This window comes from Wyeomyia smithii, chromosome 3 (genome assembly GCF_029784165.1).
Source record: "Wyeomyia smithii strain HCP4-BCI-WySm-NY-G18 chromosome 3, ASM2978416v1, whole genome shotgun sequence".
NCBI classification, from domain to species: domain Eukaryota; kingdom Metazoa; phylum Arthropoda; class Insecta; order Diptera; family Culicidae; genus Wyeomyia; species Wyeomyia smithii.
The window spans coordinates 197,138,549-197,160,975 of NC_073696.1; the positions used below are offsets into that span (position 1 = coordinate 197,138,549).

The 22,427-nt window shown below is 40.1% G+C and overlaps 1 protein-coding gene across 2 annotated transcripts; it reads right to left on the reverse strand.

The window, feature by feature from the left end:
* Positions 1-1,113: 1,113 nt before the first annotated feature.
* LOC129730039 (ATP-binding cassette sub-family C member 4-like) lies at positions 1,114-20,380 on the reverse strand. Of its 2 annotated transcripts, none has more exons than XM_055689016.1 (10): positions 19,816-20,380; positions 5,332-5,514; positions 4,880-5,262; positions 4,364-4,821; positions 3,821-4,311; positions 3,561-3,765; positions 2,986-3,503; positions 2,585-2,925; positions 1,572-2,517; positions 1,114-1,509 (listed from the first exon to the last, which is right to left on the reverse strand). In XM_055689016.1, exons 1-10 carry the CDS (start codon positions 19,998-20,000, stop codon positions 1,233-1,235), a joined length of 3,987 nt encoding a protein of 1,328 aa, XP_055544991.1. In that variant the 5' UTR covers positions 20,001-20,380; the 3' UTR covers positions 1,114-1,232. The 2 variants fall into 2 exon arrangements, with proteins under 2 accessions (XP_055544991.1, XP_055544992.1); XM_055689017.1 differs by having other exon boundaries at positions 4,880-5,282; positions 19,790-19,861.
* Positions 20,381-22,427: the final 2,047 nt, after the last annotated feature.

The following is a 22,427-nucleotide window of genomic DNA, read 5'->3' on the forward strand; positions in this document are numbered from 1 at the left end:
GCGCATTTTGATCATCAGGAGACAATGGTTAGAATCGACGTTTGCATAACAATAGGTTCGGACGTCGACAACATCCGAGAAGCGCTTTCCGTCAATCAAAACGTGGTCAATTTGTGTATTAGTCTGTTGTGGTGATCTCTAGGTGTACGGTCTTTTATGTATTAGTCTGTTGTGGTGATCTCTAGGTGTACGGTCTATGATCATTAACTTGCACATTCTGTTGTCGATTTGCGACTACCCAATCACGTACTTCTTTATAATAATCTAAGCTGTGCCCAGCTCGTGTGTTACCGCCGAGGTTACCGCAGCTTTGACAAATGGTGTAACCATCCCTTCCAGCATACCTCCTGCAACGCTGCGATGTAGAACTTGCGGGCCCTCAATAAGTCGAAAAAAATGCTGGTACTCTCCAAAAAATAATGTAACTTGCAGTTCCATGTTCCGAGTTTTTAATCGTTAGTCCGTTTTCGCTGTCTAGGTCTATGCCGGTTGCTACGGTCCGTATTAACATTTTTCGCTTCCTGTCTTGCCAGAGAACCATCGTGACAGCACTGTTTAGAGTCCCACGCTGATCAGCCGCCCCTAACATGTAGATCAGACGCTGTTTGGAGCCGCACCATTTTGGTGAACAGACGCTCGGATTGGCGAAGGATTTTCTCTATCGCCGAAAGATGGTTTACGCGCCAACGATCGCGTTGCACCTTCTCACTTAGCTATTGTCGGATGACAACATTGCCCAGACTACACCAACCAGTTGTATCCATGTTTCAGTTGGCAATCTATCGTGATCGTATGAGTAGTGGAGGTGTGAGATAGAAACTTGTGACGACCGGAGCTAAGTTTGACGCTCCTTCCAGGTTTTCAACTCACCATTTGAATTTCAAAAGAGATGTTTTTCGATTCCTTATACATATTTTCGAACCGTTTTAATTATGGTGCTTAGTTCATTCCTTAATTCCTTGCAGGCTCTCCGGAATGTGAACCTTAGCTTCAAAATCAAACAAACTTAAATGATTTGGTACAAGATAGTGCGAAAATACGATCTCATCCAATCCGAAGTGCTACCTGTGCTGTTTGTTATATTTCGGCCATGAGAATCTGAACATTACTGAATTGTATTATAAAGACATTTTATTTGTATAATCTAAACGTATACAATATATACTATTCTAACATAGTTGGGCAGTTTAAGTACAAAACAATATGTACATACTTATGTTTCTTTCAACAGTTTAACAGTCTACATTTTCTACATTCTGATTATTGTGTTTATTAGCCATATTGATGAGATTCTCCGACTCAACTGCTCCGGTTGCCAACACGATAGCACGGAACACTCCACTGGGTAATTGTAGTAAGTCATAGGGAGTTCCAAACTCTACGGCTTTGCCATCGCTCATTACCAACACCCGGTCGTAATCCATGATAGTGTTCAAACGGTGAGCAATTGTAAGTACAGTACAGTCGACAAATCGTTCCCGGATCGTCAACTGTATCAAACGGTCAGTTCTAGAAAAAAATAACAGAGTAAATCGCTTATCTTGAGCCTTAAAATTAACATGTATTCTTACTCGGGATCTACGTTTGCGGTTGCTTCGTCAAGAACAAGTATTTTGTTGTTTCGAAGAATCGCCCTGGCCAGACACAACAACTGTCGCTGACCGACGCTGAAGTTTGTTCCGGCACATGCAACGTACGCTTGAAGACCCAGAGGACCATTAGCTAAATCCTTTAGTTCTACTAGCTCCAACGCCTTCCACAGCTCCAAATCGGTATAACGATCGAACGGATCAAGATTCTTCCGTAAGGTTCCGCTAAACAGGATCGGATCTTGGGGAATGATCGAGATGTTCGATCTCAACGTTTCCAATGTAATATCAGACGTATCAACATCATCGATTATGATGTTACCCTCAACGATTGCTGTCCGAAAGATCGCCCCAACAATCGACGACTTCCCCGCACCGGTTCGACCAACAATTCCAATCTTTTCTTTTGGTTTAATTTCAAATGTTAAATCACGAAGCACTAGAGGAGCATCTTCGTAATATTTGTAGCAAACATTCGAGAAGCGTATCCTTCCCATCGATGGCCATTGTTTTGTTTTAATTTGCAAGGTGTCCTCCGGTGGTTGCTTCTCGGCAGGTAAATTTTTGTACTCTAACAATCGTTCCACTGCAATCAGATGATTAAACATCTGGGCACTTTGGCGCACGCCAAATTGCAGCATTCCAGCTAGGGATGTAATTTGGGTAACAACAAGACCTACCTTGTCTCCCAGCGCATCCGTATCCAGTAGCAGAAACGTGAATGTTACAATAACGAGAAATACGAAGAAGATCAAGTCCAACACCAACCCGAAGGCTATTCGGCCGCAGTGAAACATAAAATATGCGCCGGTGTTAATGTTTTGGTGTAAATCGAACTCTTTAATGAGGAATTTCTGCACACAATATGACCGGATTGTTGGCAAACCATTGAGGGTGGTCGATATGTGGGAAAATACCGGAGAGCGGGCTGAAAGATAATGTTTTAATTAAATTTTAGTTTGTTGAACTGGTAAAAAATAGTATTAAAAGCTTACTTATTCCTTCTAGCCTACGTGTGTTCTGGGAAGTTTTCAAATAAATCTTTCTAGCGTACAGCAGGACAAGCAGCAACAGAAAAACCGGTATCGAGAAGAAGGGTTGAACGACCAGAATTACCAGCATAGCGCCAGCGATTGCCAATACCGCTTGCGTTGCATCGAGAATCGCTTTCGGAAGAAGTTCGTCCATAGCTCCCAGGTCTTTGGAGAAGCGATTCAGAATCCTGCCACACGGGTTAGTATCGTAGAAACGCTTGGTCGCTGAGATGAAACCCTTGAACGACCAGTCGTGAATTGCTTGCGATGCTCGGGCACAGGAGCAGTAGAATCCAATTGTTCTGTGGGGTGCAGGAGATGGTTTAGTTACGGATTTAAAGTTATTATTATAGACTACTCACCTCCCTAGCCCTATTATAAAAATCCCAACTACTGCTGAACATTGCACGTACATACAGATCTCGGAACTGAGCGGAACTTCCTGTGAACCCGCAGCCACAACCGTTTCGTTCTGCTCCGCAATGAAAGCTCTTAATTCCTCTTGGGATACCCAGTACGACACCCAATAATCCGTAAAACTGACAATAAGCTGAGTGGCAAGAAACAATAGGAGCAGACCGACCAGAACCACCCAACTTCCAGTTCCGGAGGCGTAATGCATGAATAGTGAACTGTTGGTCGTATCTTCGGAAGATTTTTCAAATGATTGTTCAATAAGATCTTCTTCCTTATCCGCATCAAATTTTTCATTCAATGCACTATTGCTGGATGTAGTCGAAGCTACCGATAGTTGAGAAACTTGCCGACCAAGGTGGGAATGATTCAATGAGGTGTCTTCCGAATCATCAGAGCTAAGGTCTAATATATCAATTCCTCGTTTCATGAGATCGTGCGGAGTTCCTTGAGCTTCCACTTTGCCCTGCAAGTTTGTATGTATCGTTTCTCCTATTTAATTGTTCATATTGTTTGCATTTACCTCGTTCATAACTATGATCCAATCAGATTCAATCAGGAAGTGAACCTGGTGTGTCACAAGAATCCTGGTAGCGCCTTGTCTGCCCAGCAAACCTTTCGAGCCAATACATAAATCGAACAAGTGACGTGCAACGTGTGCATCCACGGCGCTTAACGGATCATCCAGCAAATAAACGCCAGACTTTCTGTAGACTGCTCGAGCCAAACTATGAAATAAATATTTATCTTGCTGAGCTTTACATAACTTTATTAGCAACTTACCAAACTCTCGCTTTCTGCCCACCGGAAAGCGAAATTCCGCGCTCTCCAACCAACGTATCATCACCGTTTGGAAATTGCTCCAAGTCTGCATCTAAAGCGCACACTCTCACCACCGATTTATAACGTTTTTTATCCATTTCCGAACCAAACAAAATATTCTGTTTGATGCTACCTGCAAATAACCACGGCTCCTGGCTGACATAGGACAATGTTTCATTGCAAACTATTTTCCCACTCTCGAGTGGCAGCTCTTGCAGAATAGCTTGTAAGATGGACGATTTACCGGAACCAATTGCTCCTACAATTCCAATCAATTTACCCTTAGGGAAGTCAACGTCCAAACTATCTAGTGTAGCAGGATGCTGTTCCGCGAATGCTAGAGGATACTGTTCGCCATGCGACCCAGGTGTCTCCCAACGAGCCGTTACGGAGCGCATAGAAATGGCGATGTTTGAAAGTTCCACATTTTGATTACCGTTTTGTTTTTCCATCTGAAATTAGAACCATAAGGTTAACACGCTTTCAACAAAACTCAAGACTTACAGTTCTACGCAGCTCTTCCGCTTGTTGTATTTCCTCATACTCCAAAAATCGCTGCAGTCTCCTAGTTGCCACTAAACCTTCCGATATTTCTGCAACACCTCGTACAAACATTCCCGCCATCGTGTAGGCCACAATGTTTAAATAACTGGCAATCACAAACACTTTGGCCGCAGTTATGTCTTCTTGCATCAGGAACAGGGTAATCATCGTCGCAAACAATGCTGCCCTGGTAGTGAACAGCTGGAACGTCATGTACAAACCACGAATCAATCCACTTCTCAAGACAAATTTAAGCTCAGCCTTTCGTGCTAGTGAAATCAGTGCGGCAAACGGTTTCTCCCAAGCGTACATTTTGATCACATGAATTCCGGCCACGATTTCATCCATCAACCGAATACGGTCATCCGCTCGCATCGCCGTCCGTAGACGATACCGTGAAGTCAGCTTACCGAAAAAAGCTACGGAGACAGCCTGATCAATATGGTTCTAAACTTACTACAGTTCAGCCAATCTTACATTGGAACAGTGTAATGGCAAAAATTGTCAAAATTCCAAGAGGTCCAGCCCAGCCAACTTCATACCACAGTAGAATCACGACCACAATCGTCAACAACGGTGCCGACCACATGTAGCATACCAGATAGGCAACAATATCGAATCGATTAACATCGTTGGACAACAGATTGACAACCTTTCCTGGGGAAGTGTCTCCCAAAGCGTTTCTCGAAAGCCGCAAAGATTTCCGATAAATCAAACTGCAAACAGCTATTCGGGTCCTAACTCCATTCAAACAGGTACAGATCGAGTATTGGTTCTCCACCAGAATACTGGCAGCCTTCGTTAGGACCATCCCAACCGCATAGTATAACGCTTGTTCGTAACTGATGTCCGCTTGTCGCCTGGTGGTTTTTGGGTATTTCTACTTCAAATGAAAAGGGTTGTCTTTTTCGATTGAACTAAGCGCTTACCTGAAATACAGCAGTAATCTTCCGAGCAAGATAGGTTGTGCGATTCGCAGTACAATCTCGCCAAACACGGTCAGTACAGACAACCAGATCCACTCCAGGCGAAAAGTGCGAAATATTGCTTTGACCAGTGACGGTTTCCGTTTGGGATCTTTTTTGCGTTGTTCTAGTTGTCGTTCCCAGTTGCTAAAAGTAAAGTTAATCATTATTCTATCCCTTATAACTATAGAACTAAAAATCCGATGAACAGGCTGTGTTACATAAAGATAATTTTTACATTTGATTTTTTTCATTTGGTTTCCAAACGCTCAAAGAACTCTTGAATTCATCAAGTTATTCGAAGGAGACTGATTTGAAAACTGAGTCGATTGTTTTATAAATAGAATAAATTTATAAAAAAAATCCATGAGAAACACTGCGTGAGTGTATTGAGCATGAGCATGAGCATGATTGACCGCCCGCGGTTGCTACTCCGTTATTGCCAGATCAGCTGTAATTACACAGAGAACCAACGAATGATGCTTGGGACTAACATTCATTCTCAATGGGTAAAAACTGGTGATCTTAATCTTTATATTAGGTAATACCAGCGCCGGCCGCATCCGAATGCAGGTCAAAGAAGGAGTGTGTATAGGAATATGTTGACGTGATACTCGCTTTATTGGAAGCCGAGAACAACTCTGCACTTCCACGAGGAATCACTGGGAGGTTGGAAAAAGGGTAGGGTTTGCAGCAGGGTTCGTTTTGGTAAACGATGCGCTGAGTTCGACTACCGGGTTCATTACTAACAAATATCGCGCCTCCGAATTCACTATATCGGCCGTGTAAGTCATTATGGGATAATAACTTATTCTGTTTTCTGCTGTATCACCGCAAAAATAAAGCGCATGCGAGGTCACGATCAAGCATGGAAAAAATCGCTTCCCAAACGATTCACTTTACTATCCTTTACGAACCTGGGTTTCGCCTGCTTTCCATCATAGTAAACTATCTTCATGATAAGAAATTGTATTCAATGAAAAGGTCAATAAACAAATATGGAAAATCCATATGTCAAAATTCATGAATAGTTCTGCTCACAAATAATTTCTTTCATGCAAGATGTTCATTGCATGATACCTTTTGATAAAATTTTCGTTCATGAGTGTTATCATTGGTTCGCAAACGATAGTGTCGAGCGCTGTTCGCCGAATGTTACCCGTGGTTTCAAATTTTTTTCATTTTATTCCGGTAATTTTCATTTGTTTTTTTCATTTGGATTTCGATTATTTATTCGATCAAGTAAGTATTAATACAAGTAAAACGTAGAAGAAAGACTTAACTGATAATATTTTTATTGTAGAATGAAAAGAAGGCAAACACAGAAAGACAGATTAATGCAAGTTATAAAGGTGGATGACGAGGGAAAATTTGTTTGCAAGGCTGAAGAACATTGCAGATATGTTCAAGGAAAATTTGTTTCCGGAAACTTCAAACGACATATTCTTTCACAACACTCTAAAATTTTTGGGGCATTGGATATACCCTTACCCATTAAAAATTCATTTGAACCACCCAGAAAGAAGATGAAAAAATTACAAGTGGAAATAAGCAAAGAAAAAATAAATGTGCAGGGAAAGCTAGACAGCTGATAGTTGCAGAATTACGGATGCAGGAGCTTATAACGTTAGAGATCGATGGGGGAACAAGAGGAAACCGTCACTTTGTTGGAATCAATGCAAGAACCATCGTCGATGACAAAGTCGTTGTCCGTAATCTAGGTAATGATTGACACACACATGCAAATATAGATATTATATATATATATATATATATATATATATATATATATATATATATATATATATATATATATATATATATATATATATATATATATATATAAAATATATATATATATATATATATATATATATATATATATATATATATATATATATATATATATATATATATATATATATATATATATATATATATATATATATATATATATATTTTTTTTTTTTTTTTTTTTTTTTTTTTTTTTTTTTTCAGGTGGAGGGGAAATTTGCATCCAAACCCCTGAGGTGACCAACCTCAGGGAGTGTGGGGTTAGTTTGAATCAGTGACCGGACCCACTAAAACCCCTCCAGTCTCCAGCCCATAATACTCCCCGGAACCACCGCTAGGTATTGCTTCGGGGAGCGGCTTTTGTGCTCTGTGCACCCTCTTGGTTCTATAGATCTCTTTGCTAACTTAGCTAACTAACCTGGAGACTGGCCGTTAGCTAACACTGGCATGTCGGTGGTCAACCTGTCGCCTGTTTTGCAATTCTAAAACTATTTGAGAGGCGGCTGTACAAACCGCCCTCCAAATGTTTGGGTCTTTACACATCCTCCGAACTAGGTTGTCCGGAGTGGTGTCTGGCCCGCTCACTACCATCATGTCGCTCCGCGCATGCACAAAACGAGGGCACACGAAGAAGACATGCTCAGCAGTTTCTTCCGCATCCGCGCACTCGGGACACATGGGGGACCCCGCATGCCCGAATCTGTGTAGATACTGCCTGAAGCAACCATGACCTGACAGAATCTGTGTCAAGTGGAAGTTAACTTCTCCATGGCGCCTCCCGACCCATCCGGATACGTCCGGAATAAGTCGATGCGTCCATCTACCCTTTGCGGAATTGGACCATTCCTGCTGCCATCTGATCATCGAGAATGACCTTCTGGTGCCTCGTATACCCCTTGTGTCACGTTGATCGAAGCATTCTACGTCCTCCTTAATGGCTATGCTGATAGGCATCATGCCGGACAGGACGCAGATTGCGTCGTATGACACTGTACGGTATGCGCTCACAACCCTCAGGCACATGAGCCTGTAGGTACTTTCCAGTTTTCGACGATGACTGTTGGTACCTAACGCTTTGGACCACGCTGGCCCACCATACCTAAGTATGGACGAAACCACGCTGGCAAGAAGTTTACGCTTGCTGCCATATACCGCTGAGCTATTGGACATCATTCGAGATAGTCCTGCAGCGGCCGTTGAAGCCCTCTTACAGGCATAGTCGACGTGACTCTTAAATGTGAGCTTATCGTCAACCATAACCCCCAAGAGCTTCAAGGAACGCCTTGAGGTAATGGTGCAGTCACCGACTCTGACCACCGCCTGTTGCTCTAATTTGCGGTTGTTCACAACCGTAACCTCCGTTTTATGGTGCGCTAACTCCAGTTTCCTAGAGTGCATCCAGTCTTCGACCTTGCGTATGCAGTGCGCGGCCGTCAACTCGACCTCTTCGATCGACTCGCCGTAGACCTCTAGCGTGATGTCGTCTGCGAAACCGACGATCACAACCCCTACAGGGAACTTTAGTTTCAACACCCCGTCATACATGACATTCCACAACACCGGGCCCAGGATGGAACCTTGCGGTACCCCTGCGGTGATTGGGACGCACTTCTGACCACTTCTGACCCTCCTTCGTGTTGTAAACTAGTACCCGATTCTGGAAATAATTTTCCAAAATCTTGTACAACGACACCGGTACGTGGATGCTCCTAAGCGCGAGCGCTATGGAGTCCCAACTGGCGCTATTGAATGCATTTTTCACGTCAAGCGTGACGATTGCGCAATAGCGAATGCCCCAACTCTTACGCTGGAGTGCTACCTCTGCCGTCTTAGTGACAGAGAGAATAGCATCCAGCGTGGATCTACCTTTCCGGAAGCCGAACTGGTTACTTGCCAGACCGTTTACACCCTCTGTGTACTTCACCAGTCTGTTGAGGATAATCCTCTCAAGCACCTTGCCCGTAGTGTCCAGCAGACAGATAGGTCTGTATGCCGATGGGTCCCCTGGCGGTTTCCCAGCCTTCGGCAACAGCACCAATCTCTGTCGCTTCCACCTGTCCGGAAAGAGGCAGTCATCCAGGCACTTCTGCATGACTGCTCGAAATAGATCGGGGGCCACTTTCATGGCCGTCCTGATGGCCAAGTTCGGGATTCCATCCGGTCCCGGTGCCTTGCTCACCTTTAGGGAGTTGGCGATCACGAAGAGTTCCTCATTCGTAACCCTTACCTCATCCACAACCTCTGCACGGCTGCCGTCTCTCACGGATTGGATGCCCGGCAGGTTGGCCGACCATCCCTGGTCTGTGTCTGAGATACTGGAACGTCGGACGTGAGACTCAGCAACCGGAGGCCAAGGATTTGGCTCGTGTCGTGGAAAGAGTCCCTCGATGATACGCTCCAGCATCGCTGGTGATCGCTCTGCAGGCGCCAACACGCCTTTGGTCTTCGCCATTACGACTCTGTAGGCGTTGCCCCACGGATTCGTATTGGCACTCGCGCATAGCCTATCGAAGCAGGCCCTTTTGCTCGCCTTTATCGCACTTTTAAGCGCCGATCTTGCAGATCCGAATACTACACGGCGCTCTACCCTCTGTGCATCGGTACGTGCACGTTGCAACATCCGTCTTGCACGGAGGCACGCGCTACGGAGGTCCGCTATCGCGTCGGTCCACCAGTATACCGGTGACTTACCATTCCTAGGTTGGCGGGTCCTAGGCATGGTGGCGTCGCACGCCCGCGATAATGTGGCAACTAATTGGTCAGCACTCGGGCGGAGCCAACTGCCCTCCTCGCGCTCTCTTCTCATTGCTTCTGCAAATACCTCGGCATCGAAATGCGATGTCTTCCACCCGCGGACGGTCGGAGTATTGGCTCTACCCGTCGCCTGCCGCCTCACGTTCTGGACTACGCTATAACAGACCGACTGGTGGTCACTATAGGTGTAGCCATCGTCTACCCTCCAGTTCACGATCAGTCCTGGGCTGGAGAATATATATATATATATATATATATATATATATATATATATATATATATATATATATATATATATATATATAAATATATAAAATATATATATATATATATATATATATATATATATATATATATATATATATATATATATGTATATATATATATATATATATATATATATATATATATATATATATATATATATATATATATATATATATATATATATATATATATATATATATATATATATTTTATATATTTATATATATATATATATATATATATATATATATATATATATATATATATATATATATATATATATATATATATATATAGAAATATGTTTGTATGTATATATGTATGTATGTATATATTTACTTAAAATATGTTTCATCTTATGTAATTTCAAAGTCTATTCAATCACTCATGATAATGGGGCCAATATGGTGGCTTCAGTAAACGAAATAAAGAAGATCTTCGAGGCAGCTGAGATTAAAACGTATGATTCATGTTTCAATGAAGTCGATCAAGTAGAAGAAAACACCTTTCATTATGAAGAACAACCAGACGATGAAAACATATTTGAAAGTTCGATTTTCGACGAGGAAGAAAATTTAGAAGATGATGATGATGTGTATGATGATTTTTCAAATGGCAGGGATGGTGAAACGACAACACCAGAGGCAACTACTATGCCTGACGACAATTTTGACGTAACAATGGTGAAGATTTTAGACAGTATACGATGCGCTGCTCACACAGCGCAACTTGCTGTTTGGGACGTTGTAAAACCATACGGGAAACGCATTTTCAATATTCAGAAACTAGTAGTGAAATTGCGCCAACAAAAGTACTACAAATTTATTAAACTGCACGAAGCTCATTTACCTCCACTTAGCAACAAAACACGTTGGAATAGCACCTTCGCAATGCTGAAGTCGCTATTGACGCAGAAACCATTTTTCGGTTTGATCAAAAAAAAACTTATCCAGAAATTGGTAAGAGATATGAAGTTCAATTGGGCTGCGTTTTGATATCAACATACCAAAGTTTAATATGTTTTGTTTTTGTTACACTTTTAATTTCAGATTTCACTACGCACTGGAAGTTTATAGAGAAATTTTGTGAAGCATTTGATGCACCATTTGTGCTCACACTCCAATTGCAAAAACATCACGTAGCTCTGAGTGAATTTTATGCTTGTTGGCTCTTATGCCAGGCTAAATTAACAAAATTGGTTAATAACTTACTGGCCCAAAAACTTTTAAAAGCATTTCGACGACGTTTGGAAAAGATAACCGCAAGCATGCAGTTTAAAGCGAGTTTATATTTGGATCCTCGTTTCAATTTTCTAGGATCAAAAAGAATTTCTTCATTGGATAAAGAACTCATTCAAGTGAATATGATGTATATAGGGCCACATTTGTTGAAAAACTATTCTACGCATATGTTCCAATTATATACTCACAGTTATTCATCTTTCGAATTTCTTGAATACTCTTCTTTGAAGCGGCTTTACCTAGAAACGTAATACACTAAATGTAGGATGTAAATGTTATCTCACAAAATAAAGTGTGTTACTGTTTTTTCGCTCAAATTGAGCGTGTTTTATGCTGCTCTACCCTTTGTTCTTTGACACCAACAGTTTGCGAGTGAATACAATATTAAAGTAGGATAACTGATGGTTTGATTACCAGTAATGTATTGGTGCAGGCTCTTCCCAAAAAAAACATACTGTATTTTTTTTTCTTCATATATAACATATGGTATTGAAATTGTTATATTAACAACGCTATGTTGTGAGAGAACATTAAAATGCGTTCAAAATAGTGCTTCTTTCGAACATTTTTCCTTCAAAATTTGGTTTCTCACATTTAGTTGGACTTGGAGAGGATGGTTATAGTACAGTTTATTTCAGTTTCCAAATAGAGTCAATAGAGTTGTTCTAAGTGGTAAACATATGATGTGTGAGAGCCACTTGAGGGAAAAGTATTCAAGAAACTTGTGAGTCGAATAACTCTGAGTACATTCACATAAGAACAAATGCGTAGAAGAGTATTTTCATGAAATAAAGCCCTCTATCAGTCTCTGAAATATTCCAAATGATGATTCAAACACGCTTTAATTCGATACTTTTTATATATTTACTTTGTTTCTTTTCAGGAATTTCTTATAAAAATACATCGACGTGTTGATGGAGTAGTCGATGAGTTCACCACACTGAATGACACTGAAGATGAACTAGAAAAAATTCTATCGGATTTTTTCAACGAAGATCCGTCAATTAACACGAACGTGACAAACAATATGTCCTTTATTCATAAACTTAAAAAATTAGAAATGAGAGATAAGACATCAATTATCGATACTATAAATTCAGGACCATCTCAAAGTAAGGACAAACAAAACCACTTCGATCTACTTAAATACTGGGAAGTTCAAAAATATACCAACTCAGATCTCTACAAAATTGCGATGATCGTTTTATCAAGCTCAGCTACACAAGTATCCGTAGAACGCGGTTTCAGTGCTCTGAAACTGATGCTTTCGGATAGAAGGATGAATTTGTCAGCCGAATCAGTTGCCAATTCGCTTTTGCTGAAGCTTAACCCGGATCTTCTGCCTCAAATAACACAAGCTATGAGCGAGGAAGATGGATAAAAATACGCTTCAATTATACTAGTATGAAGTAATAAACACCATTCCTAACTTTCGAACCTATTTATCCAAAATTTTACTTCTATTAAAATAACAAAATATCCTACATCAAATTTGATTACAGTTAGACCAACCCAATCTAATATGTAATTAATTTACTCAAAGGTACTTAAATATGTTGCACAATGGTTTCTCATACAATAGCCCTTTACATATTTACAACTATGAGCCATTATCAGTGGCTTCAAAAAACGGTGGTTTTCCTCATTTTGTTTAAGGTTAAAAAAGCCGCACAAAGAAATATTTTGTTGCGTTCATATGAAGTATAGTTCAAATATGAAAAAAATCTGTTTGAAGAAATAAAACACTGTCAACTCGAGCAGCGGATACAATCTCGGCCTTTTTTTTAATCTGTAACACATATTTAAAATTTTTTCATGTTCGTAAGAGTCTTCCAGAAATATTTATTATACCAAATGTTTTAGAATAATTGAAATTTCTTTTGATCACTGTGATTTAATTTTTCCTTCGAGTCATTTTATCATTCGAGTTTTGAGTTACGCTGGACGAAGATTCAAACACAGCTTCGCTGTCTTTACCACCTTTAGCTGAAAATGCTTCCTCACAGACCGCTCTCAATTGGGAGTTATTTAAAAAAAAATTAACTCTATGTTACTGTGTGTATCAGCGAAATTTGTTACAAAAGCAGAATTTGTAACCTTTAGAGACGCCTTGACAAATTATGAACAGTACTATCTGACCATAAGCCCCACCATGAATCAATACTGTATCTCACACAGTTCGCAGCTGAAAGCAATCTAGCAAATCATGTTGATACAATATTTGACTCGCGAGTGATTCTTTCGAAAACAATAGCTTGATCTAAGCGATCCGATATAAACTTGGATACGAGAAGTTGTTAATTAGTTTCCATCGTTTCAAACTCTTGTTGATGATATGCGGAGAATGAATGAAAAACAATCTTTTTGGTTCATTGGAAAAACTTGTATGCGAGTGTGAATGATTGACAGCAAAACTTCAAATCAAAGATCACGGTTACCTAGATTTATTTTAGTGAGTGATATTTTCCATGCTTGGTCACGATACATGTTATCAATTTGAACTGATATTTTTGTATTTTGGTCTTCGCGAAGTCATTACACTTCTACCTAAACATATAATCGATATATCGCAGTCGAGTAGACAATCTTGCAAAAAATATATCTACGTTGACGCTTCGCCACGCATATTACTTCCTCTTTCTACCGGATCTATTACGCGTTGTTGATCTATCTGTAGTTAATACGATCTCAAGGAAAGTGTCGACTAAAAAACGCTATTTGCGCCCGTGGAAAACACACCGGACGGATATTGAATCGCTCTTATTTTAACGTATAAATTCAGTCAGTTTAATTTGTTACTATATTAAGGAAAAATAAATGGCCGGGATAGAATCAGCTAGTTTGCTTTATAGATTCTAGCTAGTTATAAACGATCTAACAAATTTTCCGTACATTAAAAACCTATGTTGACCAGATTTTCTTGGGATAAAAACGGGACAAATGGGTTCAAAAAACGGGACACATGATAAAACTCATTACATACATACAAACAATTATTCAGTGCGTCGATAAACTTGCCCGATTTTGGAGAGTGATTTTTTTGCAATGAGTTCCTGAAATTATGTGACAAATTTGGATGATCGAGGTTTTAACTAACAATTATCATGGTCTCAACTTTCAGTCGCGACTTTTTCATCAATTCACGATAGGGGATGTCCTTTCAATGGTGCGGTACTTTAGGAAGGCACAAAACGTACTCAGTAATATTAGAAAATCCTGGCTACTTGAAAACTTATTTCAATGCAAAGCTCTATTTAAGATTTTTTCAAGGGTTATTCGAAAACGGTACAAAATGACAAAAAGACGGGACGGTTAAAAACAGTCGAAAAAACGGTACTGTTTGGTTCAAAACAATACGTCTGGTCAGCCTATAAATACCGGTATGGAAGCTTCACGAATTCATAGTATTATCTCGTAAGTACTATGCGCGTCGTTTACACGGGTAACGCTAGTTTCTGGAAATTCGGTTAGCTCGAAAGTAAAATCGTTATCTCTGTCTGACGCAAGAAAATCATTCCTATCCATTAAATTGAAAATTAGGCAACATTCATGCATCCAAAGCCCGGAAATTTGTTGAAAAGCGTATAAGCATCAATAACAATTCAATTTTCGTAATCTATTCGCAAAATGCCAAAGTAATCATTATTTTATTTTATTCAGCATGATTATCAAAAATTTACCTAAGAGCAAAACAATAAATTTATCAAAAGCTAGAGAAATCATGAAACACGAAAATTGTTGCATTAACCCAATGAAATTTTACCCATTCCCAATGCAGTGACAATGGGTTCAATGATTCATTGAAATGAACTTATAGAACTATTCATCATCCCACACGCAAGTCGCAGCGCAGTATTAGTTTGCGGCGTAGCGAATATGAACACCACTACCTACCAAAACACCATCTTAGTAATCAACGTCGCAGCAATTTGTAAAAATGCAGAAGATGCAGAAGAATCGGCATAGGATACTTAGCTGTTTTTTTCTGTCTCGCTCTCCCTCCTTCATCACTCGCTTGATCATGTTGTTCGTACCGATGTTTGCTATAGCGTTTTTCACCCGTCTTCTCGTAAGACGTACTTGCGCTATCTTGTTTACACCTATAGCTTGAAACCACACACATAACTAGACACTAGACGTTTTTGCATATTTGTTTTCAAGAACATTCAATCATTTCATTCACTCAGATGAGGTTCCTTTATCACATTCGTACACGGCACACACAGTTCTACTGTATTCCACTATTTTTGCTTTTTCTTCTTGTGAATAACACTGATAATTTAAAATAAAACTACAGCAAACAGAAATCGCGTACTGGTTGTTGACCGTGCTGCCAGCCTCCTCCCATGAGAAACACTGCGTGAGTGTATTGTAAAAGAACTATCTTCTTCTTTTCTACTTCTGCCAATTTTTTAGCTGAACTCATAAAATCAGCAAAATTCCGTAACGACGTTGATGTTAATGATGTTGCTTTCATCATTTCTGAGATGTGCTCGACTATAGAATATCCAAACACCACTGATTATGAGTGTTTTCGCAACCAAGATTATGCCCATAACCCTGAAAGCCTCAGACGACTGTTTGGAATCCAAGATGGCGACTTCCGTTTGCTAAAAAAATAACCTAAAATGATAAAATGGCTTCCTAAAGAGAATTCCCGGAACCGGAATGATGCTCAGAAACCAAAAATCAACTCCAAATCTCATTTTGAATTCCAAGATGGCGTCTTATGATCTCTGGTAAACAGCCTTAATTGATCAAATACTATCTTATAAGAATACGTTGGGAAAAGGAATGATACCCAGAAACCGGACGCTATTTTAGGATTTAAGATGATGACATCATCTGAAAAACTATCCAAAATGGTCTAATCCCATCCAACATCTTAGACGGGATTCTTAGAAAACACTTAATATTATGATGGAAGATCCCCCAGGATCATATTTTAATACTGAGGAGGTCCAGGATCAAACTGGATTTGGACTGAATCTCAAGAACTCATCTGCTCCATATTGGGTAATTCGAAGGTTGAATGGGCAATAGACTCTTTCAAACCACATGAGTCTCCGGGAATGCCCAAAATCTAATTGTATCACAGGCAGCGTTGCCAGGTATCCAGATTTAGCTGGATTATCCAGATTTTTGAACATGTATCCAGATAGACAGATTTGATGCCCAATTATCCAGATTTTTCATGAATGATCCAGATTTTATCCAGATTTTATTTTCTCTGTTCCGCAAAAAGGTCATCACTTCAAATTTGGCGGGAAATTTTGCAATTTTGTCACCTCAAATTTTACGTACCCCAAGACTTTTATTCGAAGAATTTACCTTTCACCCCACGAAATGACTTCCAGATTGTTTCCAGATTATTTTTTTGCCTTTTCCAGATTTTTAAAAAAATGACCTGGCAACGCTGATCACAGGAGAAACGCTGTATAAAATTACTCGTTGGGTATTTTGTCTTGGAAATTTGGGTAGAAGTAGTTTGAAGTGTATTGTTCACACTGTATATTTATCGCTGGCAGTTTTTTTCGGAAATTGGAAAAAAATGTTGTTATCCAAAAAGCAACGTCGCGAATGGATTATGTTAAAGCACCTGGAAAATCGTCAACGCTCTCATCGGGACATCGGAAAACAACTCGGCATCGTGCAGTCAACGGTAATTCGTTTGATTAAACGTTACTACGAAATTCTGAGCATCGAACCGGGTCAGTGATTCGGACCACAAGCGTGTTGTTAAAGCGTTTACGCGGAATCCCAATGCTTCGATCAGGGATGTGGCTAAAAGTTGAGTCTGAGCAAGTCTTTCGTTCAGAGAGCCAAGTACCGGCAGGTACTGCATACGTACAAAGTGCAGAAAGTTCCAAATTGTATAGAACGGCAAAATACAGTGGGAAATTGTCTCATTATGGATGATGAGAATTACGCCAGCGTTAACTACCGGCAGCTCTCGGGGCTACTGTTATCACTGCCCAGCACAAGTTTGATGTTCCGGAAAATGTAAGATTTGGCAAGCGATATGCTCATGTGGCAAACGGAGTGCACCGTTCGTGACTACCGGGACTGTAAACGGGAAAATCTACCGCAAGTAATTTCTACTGAAGCATCTTCTTCTGTTGAAGTAACAAGAGGAACTTACGATCCTCTGACCAGATCTAGTATCGTGCCACTATTCAAATTCTGTCCTGGAGTGGTACGAAGCCCCCCAAGCCCCCCAACGCACCGAAAGTAAGGCCCATCGAACAATACTGAGCTGTTATGAAGCAGCAATGATGACTAGAACAAGATTTATTTTTTTTGTTAGGGAATTAGAATTACGTTGTCCAATGATGTGAACTTTTGTAATATATCCCAGTCAATTGCTATACGTGCCCTCTTGCAAAATACAATGACCGCTATTGTTGAGTGATCCGGTACAAATTTCCTGTAGGAGTTGTTATCGTCGGCTATGCAGACGACATAACCCCAGAGGTCTACGACGAGTCTATCGAGGAGGTCGAGTTGACGGCCGCGCACTGTATATGCAAGGTCGAAGACTAGATGCATTCCCGAAAATTGGAGTTAGCGCACCATGAGCCGGGGGTAACGGTTGTGAATAACCGCAAATCAGAGCAACAGGCGGTGGTCAGAGTCGGAAACTGCACCGTCACCTCAAAGCGATCTCTTGGGGGTTTATGGTTGACGATAAGCTCACATTTAAGAGTCACGTCTACTATGCTTGCAAGAGGGTTTTAACCCGTTTATTGACTTTGACTTTGGTTTATGGGACCGTTTATTGACTTTGTGTTAGTATAAAGTAATTCATTAAGACAAATATCTTGTCAGATGAATTGCAGTTCTACGTCAACCTTGCGGTCGTGGCTATGCATATAACCCTTATGTTAAATGCGCAATGTTGTTTTAAAACAACATTGCGAACAACGTTTCAAATCAAATGTGTTTTAGTTTTTTTTAGAAATAAAATTATCACAGAAATATTGATGTCTAGATAATTGTTCCAATGAATTATATTTCTAAAACACTTAGATACATTTATTTTGAAATATTTTTCGCAGTTGTTTTAAAAAAAAATTACGTATTTAAGGGCTAGAAAGTATTCAAAATTGTTTTGAAAGTGCAAGAAAAAAATAACAGAGGTTGTGTCTGACACACGACCGCACGACTTACACAGAGCACGTTGAGCCAGTTTTTACATTTAAACCTTGGATACTAAACTAAACTCTAAGATCAGGTTATGTACTTTTCTGTGTTCAGTTAACATTACTTTTGATATAATTTTATGTCATGTGATTCAGTTTAGCACGGAATTATTGAAGTAGGTCGCCTCAGCCCCCAAAGACGTTTTGAATTAAAAACCGTCAGGCGATAGTGAAACTGTTAACCTTCGCTTCCAATACAATGTAAACATCTTCTGTAGCGTCCAAATAAATGGCCAAAATTTCGAGATTTTTAAATTTCAATTTTAGCACAATTCCACCTTCTTAGATGTAGTCCGTCGTCAAATATAACATTCCAGTTTGTCTCATGGAAGCCGAACATCTAGTGATATCACGCTCAAGATTTGAGTTCGACCATTGTTTATCAACACAATCGACAGAACCACCTTATAGCAAATTTCTTTATTCCACTGGGTCATCCTACCCAGGAATAAAGAAACGATATTGCGATTTACGATGCTTGTAAGAAAAAGATGCCGGATAGTTGTTTACGAACTAAGTCCATAGTGTGTTAAAACTTACAAAAAATTATGATGCACATTCGAGGTGGTACCAGGTCAATACTGGGTCAAATTAAACGAATAAAGAAGAGCTTAGGTTGCAACTAGGGTTAGCACTGGGAATAAAAAAAATTCATTATTAGTAAGAGAATAGTTACAGGGCAAAATACCTCCGTTGAGCAAAAACCATGAAAATGGAAAACGCGCGCAAGAGTAATCGAGCTTACCAAACGATAGCACACGATGTTAATTTTTTCTTCGGCTTGAAAGCGTCATGAAAAATTGCGCGCTCCGAAAAATGCAACAGATAACGTATATAATAGTAACCAATTACGCGAGCCTATCTCAAATCGCTAATCTAAAAAACATATGTACGTATAACTTTGGAAACAATCAGTCACAAGTCAATTCCTCTTTGCGTAGAAAACACATTCAAGTTTAAAATAAAAAATAATGATTTTCAAAAATCTTATCACGAAATCTCGGTGCTAAAAATACAGATTACTCCGGAACAATATTGCATGCATTAAAGTAGCTAATTATCTGATAGGGGCCAAACGCGCAACTGAAATCTGAGTCAGCCGTTTACCGCCCTGTAAACAGCTGATTGTAGTAAACTGACTAATAACATCAACATAGTACCTACACTAACTAACACTAGAGGTGACTCACACTTGTAATCGATCTCCGAGCCTGTCGGCATGGTCTTCATTCAGTGGTTTGTAAAGGTCAGACAGACCTAGCGTTCTCGATGATCCTTTCCTGAACATATCGGTGGTCCACCAGAAGGTCAGCACCGAGAAGAGACCAGCATCCTGGCGCGGATTTTCACATAACTTCACTTTGGGAGCTTCCATAACTTCACACTCTGGAACAATTGCACTGTTTGCTCGTACTCGGCCAGCTAACCAGGTAATGTCGGAATTAGATTCCGTCGGTGATATTTAACGAGACGATCTGTTTTTGTTAGCTAACTCAAGAGCACCGTAATAGATAAGCTACAACTTTACTCGCTCAGTAAGATAAATTGAGCACTTTAAGAAGTATGCGAAACACGTCGAATTTTGATTGCGCATAAAGCAGATAAAGCAAACAATTAGCAAACGAAATTGCAAAAACTTTTTTGGTTTTTGGTGAAATAATCAATACAAATCAGCTGTTAGATGATATTTCATTCATTGTCACCGGCGGTTTACTGGCCGTGAACCAGAATTTCGAAAACACATCTACAGCTGCTGCTGGCTGACGCAAAACTATTCTGTGTTGATGAGAACAGTCTAGGTATACTGTATCGGAGTATCAGTTGTTCAAAAGTATGAGTATGAGTTTCCCGATTTTGCGCGTTGCGTAACGGAATAAGGTTACACTTTCGTGGTTGTGTCCGCTGGAGGTCCTTTTCATGCGAGCTATGAGGTGGTGTGACTTGTGAATGTTAGTTAGAGTGTGATTGTGTGCAGAAGTTCTTTCTGTGTACTGTAATTGTGGTACAGGCATGTCTCGTTTTGCCTACCCACGAATGGTTTTAAACTAAGAAATTTAGTCATGTTACTAGAACCAAGAATTTTTGTCTCTCGATTTTTTTTTTTGACGTTGACTAACGTCTATATTGAAGTTAGGCCCCTGAATTTGAAAATCTAGTAATTCAATCAGAGAAAACCAGAGAAAAGTGGTCAGGTTTTGAGCGCTTATTTTGCAGTCATCTATAATCAGGTTTTCGAGGTTTTGGCATCAATCGATCAGAAATTCTTTAACGGTTAAATTTATGTAACAAAAACAAACTTTTGTTTGAGATACACTATTGAAAAATTGGTAATTAATATCGATTGTCTAAATCATACCGCGCAGCCAATCACTACCTCTCTTCCCAAGCACAGTCGACACTAACGGATACAATCGATCTGACTTTGTTGTAATTGTTGTTGTCACTTTCTGTTTCCGATGTTTATGCTGCTGCTAGCGGAAAAAACCTTGCAAATATGCATTTTTTTGTTGGTGTTAATATTACGACAGCGGCCGGCGCCCAATAATTCTGATTCCAAAACCGCACCAGTGACATGCGGACGCTAGGTGATAGCAGCTGAAAGGAGGAAATACAAAATAGTACCGGTCATCTCGTGCCGGTTTCACCCGTTATGCTGGTGGCTTTAGTAGTAAATGGCTACTGCAAAACACTTAAATGGCTGGAATTCTGGACGGACTAAACAGGAAACTATAATCGGCAACTGGCACCTTTTGTTGCCTCGAAATTTTTTGAATTTTCTGTTTTACCAAATGCTGCTGCTAGCGGAAAAAACCTTGCAAAAATGCATGTTTGTGTTGGTGTTAATATTACGACAGCGGCCGGCGCAGCTTTCAAGAAACATTTGTCTCTACCATTCCATCATCTATGTAGCCCCGCCTTCTTTCTAATTATCTGACGAAGCCTTGGTATAAAACGTATCGTTCGAACATTTCACCCCATCAGTTTCACTACTAAACCGTACCGGATACATACGGACGCTCGGTGTTAGCAGCTAAAAGGAGGAAAAACAAAATAGTAAAGGTCATCTCGTGCCGGTTTGACCCGTGATGCTGGTGGCTACTGCAAAATACTAAAATGGCTGGAATTCTGGACGGAAACCAGTAAACAAGAAATCGGCAACTGGCACCTTTTGGTGCCTCGCAGTTTTATAATAGAAGCGGTTAGTTGAATTTTATGTTTTACAATTGCTGCTGTTAGCGGAAAAAAACCTTGCTAAAATGCATGTTTATGTTGATGTTAATTTCACGACAGCGCTAGGTGTTAGCAGCTGAAAGGAGGAAAGACAAAATAGTACCGGTCATCTCGTGCCGGTTTCACCCGTTATGCTGGTGGCTTTAGTAGTAAATGGCTACTGCAAAACACTTAAATGGCTGGAATTCTGGACGGACTAACCAGGAAACTATAATCGGCAACTGGCACCTTTTGGTGCCTTGAAATTTTGTTACAGAAGCGGCTAATTGAATTTTCTGTTTTACCAAATGCTGCTGCAAGCGGAAAAAACCTTGCATAAATGCATGTTTGTGTTGGTGTTAATATTACGACAGCGGCCGGCGCAGCTTTCAAGAAAAATTTTTCCTTACCATTCCATCACCTATGTAGCCCCACCTTCTTTTTATTTATCTGGCGAAGCCTTGGTATAAAACGTACCGTTCGAACATTTCACCCCATCAGTTTCATTACTAAGCCGTACCGGCTACATACGGACGCTATCTTGAAAGAATTCTGGACGGACTGACCAAAAACATGGATATATTCGGCACCT